General features: G+C 34.6%; 1 protein-coding gene across 10 annotated transcripts in view; it reads right to left on the bottom strand.

Moving 5' to 3' along the window:
- MLLT10 (MLLT10 histone lysine methyltransferase DOT1L cofactor) overlaps positions 1-14,392 on the bottom strand; it is a 177,750-nt gene that overhangs the window by 12,814 nt on the left and 150,544 nt on the right. For all 10 annotated transcript variants that reach the window (XM_045534591.1, XM_045534583.1, XM_045534573.1 and 7 more), the window contains 3 exons: positions 6,046-6,163; positions 4,472-4,544; positions 1,752-1,906 (listed from right to left, as the gene is read on the bottom strand). In XM_045534591.1, the coding sequence (XP_045390547.1) occupies positions 1,752-1,906; positions 4,472-4,544; positions 6,046-6,163 (346 nt within the window). The remainder of the gene's footprint in view (positions 1-1,751; positions 1,907-4,471; positions 4,545-6,045; positions 6,164-14,392) is intronic.

The following is a 14,392-nucleotide window of genomic DNA, read 5'->3' as shown; positions in this document are numbered from 1 at the left end:
ATTTTACAGACACAGTGTCAGTAACCTTAGAAATAAGTTAAAATAGAAAAGTAGAAATTCTATAAAATATTTCTCAATAATTAGGTTTTATTCCTAAATTTATATACAGATATTAATGTCTTCTTTATATTTGTACTTTTATAAGCATAAGAGAGATTGTTCCTAGATGTGCCTTCTGGAAACTTTGTTGATACATCCAAAAAAACATACACCAGGTTCAGGTAATTTCCATTCTCAAAAAAAAATGACATTTTATGTTCATCAAAACAAAAGCCTAATTAGAAATTCAAGCGCCTGCTATGATCTCTCGTTAAAGCCATATTCACAATGGGAAAGGGTTGCACAAACAGCCTTTACCACACCAAGCAGCACACGTTCTTATCTGTTGCCCGGTTTACACTAAGCATGGCCACCAGACAGCTGGCAGGAAGCCTCCAGGTCCAGCTGCTCACCGTGCTGCTCTGCAGGCCCCCAGCAGGGGGCGCTGTGTGTGCACCCAGCCTCTCTACGGCGGTCTGCGAACAGGCCGACTTTACCGCTTCAATTCCTTCCGAGACTCGTGCCTCCCAACTGACAACACAGGGCTGCTGTTAGGCCACAGTGACGGACACTGTGAAAATTCTACGTACTAAAAAGTTGTATTTGTTTAACATGACCTCAGGCCCTTCAAAAGACACAACTCTACTGGCACAGACACACATGGTCATTTCCCAAGCATTTAACTTTTATCCCTCCTTTCCAAGATCCAACAAAGAAATCTTAGTGTGCCCAATAAGACTAAGCTAAACCTGTCCTCCAGCTATCATGTCTAAAGGATTATCCCGGCATAAATTTCCTCACAATTAGCATTTTTTGTCAGGGCACCATTCATAAAAATACCAATTTACGGCACATGGCTCACTAACAATAGGCAAAATGTTTTAATGAAATACAGTAGGAAAAGTTTATATCCCAAAATGATGAAAACGACTTATATTCCCCTAAAAACGTATCTCCTTAAGGCCACTTTTCCAGGTAACTACCACCTGTTGTAACTCCACTTTTTTGGGAATTTTCACCCATGGCCCTAATACTTAAAATCTAAAGATACTAAACATATATGCACACATAATATATACCATATAATTTAATAAATAGGATAAACATATATAACTTAGTAATTATTATTCCTCCTCCAAATGGTAGAATTAAGAAGCTAGCTGGCCATGCTTGACTATATGCATTTTTTTAAATCTTTTGAGGTAAGCAAGTTTTCTTCAAACAATTAAGCTAAGGGAAGGTAAAGCTCATGTATTTCAGTAAATTGATAAGAACAAAGTACAATGGAGAAACAAAGTGCCCATATTATAATAATTGTAAACAATAACCACCTACTAGCTGCACTTTATGAGAGACAGGCACTGTTCTTTACTTTTCATTTAATCGTTGCAACAATCCTATGATACAGGTACGTTATTACTCCCCATTCTAATGGGAGACTAAAGAACTTTAAGAAACTTGCCCAAGATCACACTGTCAGTAACAGGCAAAGACGGGATTTAGGTCCAAGCAGTTAACACTACACTATAAAATCTATGAAACCCCTACATTACACTTTCTCACCATATTATATAAAACGTATACCAAAATGTCATCACTATTCTGGATGAAAAGTGACTTCTCCATCCAGCTGCCTACCTGTTCATCCATCCACCCACCTATCCCCATCCATCCATCCACCATTATTTAAAGATAAGGAAATGGATACTTACTGTCACTAGGAGTACCCTGTTCTAGTAAAAACTGCTGTCCTTCACTCCACTGCCTCTCCAAAAGCTGTTCTATGCTGGCTGCTACTGGAGGCAGATTTTCCAAACTGCTGTTGCCTGGTTGATCATAACGAATCTGTAAGCTGCTTACAGGGGATCTGTTGAAATCATTAATACTCAAGTTAAAAAGAAGGGGAATGCTTTTAAGGAGAATGAATTAAAGTTTCTTAGTTTACACTGACCTCTTTTTCCTGCACAAGTTTTCTAACACCAGGCTGCCTAGGCCAGAGGTATCAGGTTCCTGGGTTTACAAAACCATAATCTACCCTAAAATTGAGTAATTATCATCCTTCCTCCTCAAATTATAGAATCAAGGGAATAGCTTGCTATAATAGATAATTAAAAACCACTAGAAAATATAAACACACCACCAATAATCTCTGAAATAGGCTATAAAAGAACTTAGTATGTCTTTATAAGACAAAAGGGAGATAGACAAGTTAGAAAGACTTTAAAATAATTAGAAAAGAGTCCCACCATTCTGCCTTAACATATACGACATCAGAACACTGTCCAGTTTACAATACTATGAAAGGCATTTGACTTTACAGCCAACAAAATCTCAAATATCAGTAAAAAGAAATTTTTTAACAATTTTGAAGCAGTTTGTTATAAATTCAAAATTACTTATTTTCAAGTATTTTTAGTATTAAAGAACACTAAGATCAAAGCAAATTTTACTCAACCTCCTTATATATTTCTAAAATGTCTTACATCTGTACCTCAAATAATAATCACTCAATTAACCTTTCCAAAACAAATAGTATTTGTGTGAAGAACACATCATGTTCTCTCATCCAACTTTTTGTTTTAAATTAGTAAATGTGGCCATTTCCGGTCTGCATCCTTCACGTTAACATAATACATTAGTAAAGGACTTTGGAGTTTTCAAAGTGTTTGTACATAATTATCTCATGATCTTCACAACAACCTCGTAAGAAATCAAAGCTGATTTATTGGCTCCATTTCCAAATGAGGAAACAAGATGGCCTTTAGTGATGTGTCCAAAAACACACTTCAGGTGAATGACAGGGCCAGGGCTGCAACTCAGGTCTTCTAATGACCCACTGGTATTCTTGCCACTGCTGCAATTTTCTGAACAAAAATTTCTTTACATAAGAAGCTATACAAATGGAGTTTTTTAATCCACATGTAGACATCATGTGCTACATACACTTGGCCATCCTTTTGCAAATAGTACGTTATGCCAGGATAATTTAGGCTATTACGTTTCAGGCTGATTTTTAAAGGGTAATATAAAGTTGGAAATACATGCTAAAAATAATTTAGTACCATTTATTGTGTTAAGACCTAATAAAAAAAACAAAAAACCAATACTAAGCAAAATAGCACTAAGGAATTTTGAATAATTTCTGGGTACCCTGTGTGATATTTTAAATTTAAAAGGGAGACAAAGAAATCCTTCCTCTACTAAACATGTAAGGAAAAATCCATTAACTTTCTTCTTAGAAAAGAAAAAGAAAACATTATAGAAGTAATCACAACATAAAATCACAGACTAGTCAGATAATTTTATCATTGTATATACTTCAATTCCTGGTCTCAAAAGAAGGAATATTTAATTTTCTGCAGGATTCAATAATGAAAAACAATACAGTACTTTTAGTACACACAGGAATTACATAGGAAAAAGGAACTACTAAATGTACCCTATTAGTCCAGTAACCTCCAGTTTTTCTGTTTTCCAATCTCCATAATAATAAAGAAGATGTTCCTTAACAGACATTCCCCAAATGTATCAGCAACACAGCTGATGCTGATATTCATGATTTGCTGTCACATAAAAATTTTAATTTTTAACAGCATTTCTCCCATACTTGAAAAAAAGACCGCAAAATGGGCTTTTCCTCCTGCTCTGCATTTCAGCCTAACTCCATGCTTGAGGCAAAGTTTACAAAATTAGAGAGCACAGAGAAAACAAACTACAGTAAGGTACAGAAGTTGAAAAGGTAAAATAAAATTAATGAAAAGATAGTCATCACTAAAGTTACATTCTCTTCTATAAACTGATACCATATTTCATACCATCATTCTCCCCATTTAGAACAGAAGGAATACAGTTTCATAACCCCAAATTTGTTAATAAATTAATTTCAATAAATGGTACCTGAATGCTATCAGGTACCATATTTAAGATAATTTCACCAAGCATGTAATACATTTATTATACTCTGATTCAAACAATTTAAGATCTAGCGGGATTTCAAGATCTGACTCCGAGGGGTTCGTTACTGAATTAGGAACTAGAGAGTAAGTGCGTTGCCTACAATTGAAACCCAAAGTTGAAAGTCTTGGGTCTGCAGCTTTAAGGGACCGTAAGACTATTTTATGATAAAAAAAATAATTGCTCAAATTAACACATTAGTAGTACCAGCAGCTAAATATACAAATTACAAAAATAAGAGAGTTCAAAGTGATTGCAAACCTATGAAAAGGTATTCATTTTAGCTTAGAAATCTAATCATGTGTTTAAATTAATATTCAGATTTAGAATCATTTTTCTTGATTGTCTATACAGGCTTCTTATCTATAGAATGCTTTCATAGCTTCACAAATGTATACTCTACTGATAGGAGATAATAAAGTTTCCAAATCTCAAAATGTTTCCTTTGCCTATACTTTGCAGTGTAAATAGTGCTTACCGTGGTGAGAGACTTCCTCGGGGTGAGCTTCCTCTGCCAACTAGGCTACGGCTATTGTCTCCAAGATCTTGATCTGCAGTGTAAATATTTCAGAGCTGATAAAGTGACTCTCACTAGATAAGAGGTTTTAAACTCTTGTTCTGATTTTTCCTAAAACATACATTAAACCTTTACCACTATCTTTGCTGTTACTATGAAAGTAGAAGATCTAGCATGTCGCTAGTTTAGAATTGCTGAACTGTGGCATGTAAGGCGTTGTCCCTACATGTTTTTTGTGGGTGTAGACGGCCCTGGATTATGTTCTATTCTTTCATTCCTTTCAATTTTACAGCACAGAAGCATGGTTTGCATTTGCAGTACCCTCCCCTCAGCCACTTTTAATTTCTACGGTTAAAGTAATGAATCACAGCTGTGGACAGCTAATCTGTATGCTTATCACAGCAAATCCTTATGCTTTGTATTTTTTAACACTTTGCATCCCAAGACAAGTCATAAAATACATTTATATAGAGCCACACACCAAGACTAAAATTATATTGTTAGATGGAGCCTCACATCAAGAATAAAACTACATGTAACACTGATTTTCCAAATTGACAAAAACAAGTAGGAATACAGAATTCTGTATTTGAAAAGAAAAAATTTAAATCTACAAAGTATTCCTTAGGTAAATATTCCTTAGGTAAATTCCAGCTTGAAAAGTAACTTGTATTTCCCCTGCAGTTAGTTCCTTATAAAATCACCCTATCTGGCCTCTTTCAAGGTTGTCCTCCCCTTATTCTGAGTCAGGTAACCTCTGACCCTTGAAGGGTAAAGACAGACTGATCCATTCTTGGTGAACTGCTAAACCCATTCCCTTCCCCCAAACAGGCATGACTACTTGGACATGTCAACAAATCCTTAAGGATGGAATGAAACAAAGCAAATCCAGTGGCTCATTAAAACAGTACAAGAGGCAAATGCTACAAAATGTCAACTGGTAAAAATTCACAGGATTACTAAACACTGTAGAAATTCTCTAACAGGATTTTTTTTAACCAAGTTTGTGTAATGCAATTTCATGAATTATGCAAATAAAGGTTTAGGCTATTCACAGAAAAGCCCAGTGTTATGTTACTTTCATTGCATAGAACTGAGAACTGAACACATCAATCACAAAAGTCACAGGAGACATTGTCGCATTCCTGCCTGCTGATGGCTCTGCTTAAACATTTACATTTCAGACAGTAAAAAAAGCACATCACTATTTTGCAGCACAGCATCCTATTTACTTCCAACTGTGAATCTTCTTTTCTTGTAAATTGACAATTTATAATTATATAAATTTATGGGGTACAAATTCATGTTATGATTTATGAATATAATGCGAAATGATTAAAATCAAGCTAGTTAACGTGTCCATCACCTCAAATACTTAACATTTTCCAAGTGAGATTCTTTTGGTTAAAAAAAAAAAAAGCAAAAACTATTTTAACTACACTCATAAGACTTTTTCAAATGAAATAAGCCAAAGGGGGGAAAACTATATTGGGGCAGAGCAGAATTTTACAGTTTAATAATTCTTGAAAACTTACCTGTTTGATTGCTTTCAGACTGAGCTATAAGAGCTGCCACTGATGAATTTGGATTTAATCTATTGCCATACATATGAGATGGTGCCTGACTAAGAGAAGATCCAGATAGGGTATTTGCCTAAATGAAAGAAATTACAATGATAAATCAATATTATATTTGGAAATATCTTCATGTTTTCCTTCCTAATAGACCTAGTAAGTGTATTCTCCAGTCTAAGTATATAAGCAAAAATCCCTGCCTTTATGAAAAGCAATTTTCATTCTTGTTTTACTATTCTAATACATAAAGTTTTGCAAGTCACATAACTACAAATTAAAAAAAAAGATCGGCACATTCAAAGTTAACTATTCCTGCTTTTAATTTTCAAAGTATCTAGTCGACACCCAAACCCATTGGCATGGTAACCATGTGGACATACAACTAATTATTTAATCTTATTAAACCATTTAATAAAGTAAAGGCAGGTAGACAACAGATGTTTAACAAATGCTTCAGTCCCTTACATCACAAGCTGGCTAAGGAGGTCAAAAGGTCCAACTTCTATTTCTAGTATTTTAACTACGCAGAGCCATATTTCCACTGCTTAACTCTGTCATTAGTAAAACCTGCACACTATTTTGTTACTTCCTATTTTGATAGACTTGGAAGCCTGCTGCTTTTTCTGTTTTGTTTTGTTTTTATTTTAAAAGAAAGCAAACAGGCATCACAAGTATGTTTTCTATACAATGCAGGGCTCAACGAATCACAGCTTTGCCCTGACCCCATATAAGGCACTGTCTTTTTGGCAGCAAGCCAGATCTACTAACTGAAGAGCTCGCCCAAAGTTTGTAATTCATTCATGTTGCTAACCACAATTCTGAAGGCCTCTACTGGGACCTGTGCCAAACAAGCGAAAATGAACCCTTAAACAGATGAAGCTAAGGAGGCTGGCCAAAGTATTGCGTAATCCAATGTAATAAAAATGCCTTCTTTGATGTGCATATTCTCTCCCACTTTCCAAGAATATTATAACCTTAAAATGTGGCATTTTGGAAGCAAATCTCATGTACCCAAAATACTGTTACTCCTGTACAGAGGGCTATTACTAGCCTGAAATAATTTTCAGATTTAACAGAACCACAAATTTTTAAGTAGATTTATTCTTTTTCATGAATGAAATCAAACTGAAGCTTTTATAAAATGAAATCACTGCATAGTTATTTCAGAAAAAAACTCTTAAAAATACCTCCAAAGAATTGAAGCACTTCTAACATAAAGAAGCTGAGTAACAGCCAAACAAAAGATGGGGGACATTCTGACATGTATAACTGCACACAAGAGACTACAACGCCACAGTAGTAATAGGCAAAATATTGCCGAGAATAAACTGTTTCTGGATGGACTCATATCTTGACACTATTATCTTGGCCTTTAGCCAATTTATTAAGCATGAAAAATGTACTTTTACAATTCACAGAAACAGTCTCCATGATGTAGAATCCTGTCCTTGCTTTGAGTTGTTTTAAAGGGTATATTTTATAGTTCACGCTTTAATGTGTAAATTAAATCTGTCAATTTCTGGGTTTCATTTTTCCTTTCATTAAAAATATGCATATGAAGTCTATAAGTTTGTACTATAAAGTCCTTTCTTAGAGCCAATTTACTTACTCTAGACACTATTTTAGAAAGATACACCAAGCTTGTAACAGATTAGAAGTGGAAAATTAATTAGAAGGAGGAAGAAAAAGTAGTATCTTGAAACAGTTTGCTGGCAGCAAAAAAGTAACAGCTGACAGCAAGAAAGGGAGAGACAAATATGATTAGGAGAGAGAGCACAGGACAGAATGCTGGTCCTCAAAGAATAGGTACCACTAAATGCCTTAGCATGTGCAAAGCGGGGAAACATTCTTCACCTTTTGACTCCTTGTTCATGCAGTCATCTGTGCTATATGTTGACTAAATCATCATATTATATCAGTTGGAATACCTTCTTCGTTCTAATTATCCGTCTCATGAATTGCCTTAGTCTCTTGATAAGAATCAAAAGATCCAACTCTTACCAGAATATACTCCTTTTTGGGAAGGGTCCCTTCTGCCAAAGGCTTTACATTTATCCTTACTAGCTTCAAATTTCAGAGTGGTCCAGTCTCCAAATTATCTTAGTTTTCCTATAATCCATTAGAACCACTATGTACATATTAAGACCAAAATATAATAGAAAGCAATATAATGTAATGATTGATCTGCTAACAACCATAGTCATAAAAGTATATATTTTAACCTAAAATGGGAATACTATCCTAAATGACCAATTTCCTAAACTGGATGGCTAAAAAATACCTGACAGTTGCTTTTCTTTGTTAAAAAAAAAATTATTACATTTTTCTAAACCAGAGACTTTCAAAAGAAAAATAAAGTTATTAATTTTGCCAGATAGAGTTATTTTGATATGTTAAAGCATCTAAACCAGTCTACATTAATTTCTGCTGGAAAACTCAAATCATGAACATCATTTTAAAGTACTGAAGACTCCATGAGTGACTGTCACTGCTCAGCCAATACTCTGAAATAACGCTGGGAACACCTGATGAACCTTTCTGTTGGTGCTTCCAGGCCAAGAAACTCCATTTTTAGTGAAAAGATGCCACACCTTAGTAGAAAAGATGGAGAAGTAGGAGAGCTAGAAAAAGAAAAATGACACTGAAAGAGAGCACACAGTGTCTGGCATTTCATAGACTCAAAAACCTTTGTTGCCATTAACAAGTGAAAGCACTAAGATGCAGGGGGATGGAAGGAAGTCCATGTTAGCCGAAGCATAAGGACCCTGAAAGCTTTTATATAAAAGTAATCTGGAGCAGGACTAAAGGAAGCATTAACATACATATACTTTTCTACAGCACACTTTGGACACAGACTTTCAAAAGCACATTGAAAGCAAATTACTAATGTACCACAAGTTGGCAGATCTGGTATAAAAGACTAGAAATCCTTTTTGGAGGGAAGTTCCTATCTTTTGACATTTCAATCTTAACCTGCCCAGGTAAGGAAAATGACTACTGTGGACAGACATTCCCCTTGGATCTACTGGCGCTATAAGAATATGAGTTGTCAACACCAGGGGAGGCTGAGTGAAGGATATTCACAAATATGTAACTTTCTGTACCGCTCTTACATCTTTTCTACACATTTAAAATTATTTCAAAATAAGAAGTTACTATTGCCATAATAAACTTCTCCTTTAATTTGCAATATATGCTATCTTAAAAAGGGTTTCTTCTCTCACCCAAGATTAATAATAGGAACCATTTCCACTCAAGATACTATATAACATTTATTCCAATACTCTAGTAAAACCTCATTAAGAGACGTATCACTATTTTACAAGATGAACCCAAAGACCAGAAGATTGAGAATACATTGAATAATTAACAAGGTAAATCTAAGTCACTTTTAAACAAAATATGTTTAGGTGTCCAAGTTAAAGAATATCCTTAACAAATTTAGAATAAGTTAATATATTAAACATCTACCCAAACAATGCAAGTCTCTACCAAGGCAGTATTCAAAATCAAAACAAATTAAAGAAACTTAGTATTTCCTAACTAGACTGACATACTATATTAAAATATTAACAAGATTAAAATTATACTTCAGCTTAAAATATCTCCTGTTATTAGCAGTTCACCGCTTACATTTCAAATGTCTGCTTATGACCACAGAGATGTTTTTAAAAAGAGCTTAGTTGTAAAGTAGTAACTCTATCAAATTTCTAGGCACTTGGTTTATTCTAAAGGAGTTAGCTGCATAGGGAAAAAAGTCAGGCTAAGTTTACTCAATATTGACATAAGACTTGAAAGTGGGTTTTGTTTTGGTAGATTGTTTTCCTCCTTAAATGTTGAAAAAGGCAGAAAAATGAAGAAAACTTAGGTTTGAAAAATAGCACCTATGAAAACACCTTTCGAAGTATCATAGCAACGTATCATCTAGAGGTGGATTGAAGCTTCATACTTCAATCGTACAAGAACAGGTTATAGCAAGCATTTTTTTTAAATGCACAATTAACCTGTCAATAAACCTTAAAGTTAAATGATTCAAACAAGCTCTAAAATGTAGTAGTTTCTTCTTTAAGCTTTCTAGCCCTGACACGATTTAAAAATGCATTCTTCCAAAATCTTGTCAGACTCATTAAATTGAGTATTTATTCTTTAAAATTCTTGATTCATATGTATTTTTAGGAGAAAAAAACCTCTTATTGTCACCGTATCTACCACAAGCCAAGCTGTCTCACCTTAGGGCAAGTCACTAAACCTCTCTGTTCACAATTTCCATCTATAAATGGGGACAATAACAGCATCTACCTCATGAGAATATTGTTGAGAATTAATTGAGTTAATATATGTAAAGGGGTTAAAAGAACACTCAGCACACGGTAAGCACTCACATTTTAGCTTTGTAATTTTAAAATTCATTCTCATAAGCTATTGTATTTTCTATTTTTCCATTAACTTCATGAGAAAATATAATTTACCAATTATATTCTGAATAATGTGGCTATATTTCAAAAAATAAAATGTTTCTCTAAGAAAAATTAGATGGTATAAATGCCTCAATATGCAGTGACATTTTAATCTATGTAATCTATATATTTTATAATAGCATAGCAATAATGCAAATGTAAGCATTTAGATGTTTTCAGATATAATTTATATATTTTTGAATATGCAAACACAGTATGTTTGACCAGAGAAGTTTCCAGGAAAAATATGAATGAACATTAGATGGGGATTGCAGAACAATGCAAAGTTTCATATATTCTCCAGCTCAATTCAAACTTTATGTTTACTATGAAACATATTCCGATTGCAGACCCCATTTCTGTGTCAGCTACACCCAGTAAGACTTTAATACTCAGCGTGTGATAAGAGATGAAACCAAGTGTGAACAACTTTCAGGTCCCATGAGCAGGCTGACTGTTGAAGCTGTCAGGTTCAATTGCATCATTCCACATTATTCAATGCCCCAAACCGCTCCCTAATTGTTAGGAGCTTAACGTATTCAAAACCACTGTTTAGGTTAATGCTGAAATGCCCCACAATTGAGTTTCCATAAAGTAGTAGGAGGGATTAAAGTGTAGTTAAACCATCACTGAACACTCATGATTGGACAACAGGACTATACAGATTAACCAATGAATTCTAAGCAGGTTTTTCCATTGATTAATATCTAATCAATACACCTTTTACTTTTGGGGGGAAAATAAAGTCTCTAGGACAAAGGTGGAGATTGAAATAATTTTAGAACTAGAAATAATTGAAATAATTTTAGAACTGGAAAAGACCGTAGCTGAACCAGATATGGCTAAAATTCCTATATCTGCTTTAGCAAGGAATTAAGAGTTTTAACAGAAAATGTTAATACTATTTTTAATAAAGAAAGTATTTCTGTACAATTTCCTTTCTCACTAGTAATCAAGTTGTTTCTGTAACAGTTGAAATTAATAACCATTAATTCTAAAGTACTTTATGGTCTGCATCTGAACTTTGTAACATACCTATATAGCAGGTAAAATAGGTACTTAAAATATTCCCATGTTACATATGAAAAAACTGAGGCTCATAAAAATTAAAAGACCTGTCCAAGGCCGGGCACGGTGGCTCACGCCTGTAATCCTAGCACTCTGGGAGGCCGAGGCGGGTGGATCGCTCGAGGTCAGGAGTTCGAGACCAGCCTGAGCAAGAGTGAGACCCGTCTCTACTAAAAATAGAAAGAAATTATATGGACAACTAAAAATATATATATACAAAAAAATTAGCCTGGCATGGTGGCACATGCCTGTAGTCCTGTAGTCCCAGGTACTCGGGAGGCTGAGGCAGTAGGATCGCTTGAGCCCAGGAGTTTGAGGTTGCTGTGAGCTAGGCTGACGCCACGGCACTCACTCTAGCCCGGGCAACAGAGCGAGACTCTGTCTCAAAAAAAAAAAAAAAAAAAAAAAAAAGACCTGTCCAAGATCACCCTAGTGAGTAGCAGAGCTCCTAGAACTCAGGACTTTTGACTCAAATTTCTGCTGTTTTGCACTGCATCACACAAACAGACACAGTAAAATTCCTAAAAATGTTTTCCAAAGAGCTACCTCTTAGCATAAGAGGTACGAAATTATAATTAGAAATTCGTTTTTATAGTAATAATTACTAATTAAGGAGCAGGCTAAGGAGTCAGGCTATCTTGATTCCTAAGTTAGTTCTACTGCTTACCACATGGGACCCTGTGCTGTGACTTAACCTTTTCATCATCCAATAGCAAGAGATATTATAAAAGTTATAAAAACTTATTTTGTTCAGAAAGGTAACTTCTTTAAAATTATAAGTCATCATGAAATTATCTATAAGTGATAAAACTTTCATTCTGTCTTGTGATACTTCAAAAGACAAAAAAGAAGAAAAGATTTGTCTATATAAAATAATTCCTAAAAAACACAAACTTCCATTTTGACTAATCAAGTATAAATCCCCCCCAAAGTCAGTTCAATGGGCCTGGGAAACTGAACCATTTTCTCAAATAGAATTAAAATGTCCTTATTAGAAATCATGTGAAAAGAAACCAGACTATGTCTAAGACAGCCCCCACCCCACTCCACCCCCGTAACACGCACATGTTATAATACTGCTAAACAAAATATTCAAAGCTGATTGAAGTAAAAGTGCCACAGAAATCTGCACAACTCTAATCACTAAATTGTACCTTAAAAATACTGAAATATCTGCATTTACTAAATATCATGTAGATAAACCTTGGAAGTTTATTTAACCTTAAATGATGTTTAAGCCTGTACCATTTCTTATAACAGTAACATGGGGTAATTGGACAAGGAACCACAATTATCTACATGAAGACTGTATCTAAAAGCAAAACTCAGAATGCAGGATATAACAGAATGCAACTACTGTTCATGATATTCAGTCTTAAATTCTTCTATTAAAGAAAATCATCCTTCAAACAAAAGCACTAGCATTCTCCCAAAGACAGAAGAGAATGAATGTAGAAGTGGAAAACAGTGAGATTTGAAAGGCAAAATGAAAAATTAATGGCACTCCTACAGAAACTAATTTATACCTCTATTCCTGATCCAACAAGGGCAGAGCACATCATTAACAATCACAAGGACAGGAGTTCAATCTTCCAGTAATGTTAAGGAACTACAGTTGTAACTATATTATTGCTTTACTAGTATGCAGTAACTTTATTACTGCTATACTAGTATGCAGTAAAGTAGGTTTTCTATCAAAAAGTTGTGAAAGAACAATTACTCTAAAAACAACTATATCAAATAAAACAAAAAGATTTAACAATTAAAAATATAAAATTGGTTTAACAAACAGTTTTGTAAAGGGTTTTTCTCCCCAAATTTGTGCTAAGCCTCAGATTTCCCCACTTCCTCATAATTTTTATAAGTGTCTCCTTTTCCCCCCATTAAAAGCAAAAATCAAGTTATTCTCAGTTTTTAATTACTGTTAACTCTTCTTATCTTTCCTCCCTGACCACTTTCCAGGGACAATTCTTAAGACAGCAAATAAACCAAAGTAGAGGTCTGTTTATCTTACTTAAAATCAAGGTGAAAAAGAACAAAAGTGACCTCTGGATTTTTATCCTGTTGGCACCAATCCATCCAGTCACTAAAAATTACTACCTTCATTAAATTGAGGGGAGGAGGGGTGAGAGGAAGGAGAAAACATTATTCAAGTTAAATATTTCTATTCTCTATCAGTATTTTTAAAGTGTTTGCTTGCTAGTGTGATAGGTTTTTTTTAAATAATTAAGACTTCTAGAATTACATTTTAAATATTGGTGATTTTCATTTATCCACTTATTGCATCACTCTCTTCATTTTAAATCAACTCCTTAAAGAGCAACCCTAAATGAAAGGCTAAGATGTGAGACTAAACACAATGAATTGTATAGTTTGAAAACAGACAGGGCCTATATGAGAGTTAAACCGAAAAAAACTTTGCCATTTTGAAACAAAGATTCAATCGCCAAGTACATCCCAATTTTAAGAGTCCTATCAATTCCATCTAAATATTTTTATATCCTTCCTTTGCACATTGCCTAGAAAATTTCATATTCTTCACACTCGATACCATTACTATTGTCTCAGGCAGCTAAATTGAAGTAGTTCTGCACTCAGTTCAACTGAGAGGTCAACGTGCCTCAGTTGCCTGGAGACTGATGGTTGCTACCGCAGCCCCAGATAAGCCAGCTATATGCGCTTCAGCTCGAAGGCAGAAAGCACTGACTGCTGGACAGAAACACAGATGCAGGTGTCGCAGCACGCAGTGCCGGACTCTAACGGGATGACTGCATTTGGAAGAG

Source organism: Lemur catta, chromosome 1, assembly GCF_020740605.2.
Source record: "Lemur catta isolate mLemCat1 chromosome 1, mLemCat1.pri, whole genome shotgun sequence".
Lineage (NCBI taxonomy): Eukaryota > Metazoa > Chordata > Mammalia > Primates > Lemuridae > Lemur > Lemur catta.
This window is presented reverse-complemented; position numbering and strand designations above follow the sequence as displayed.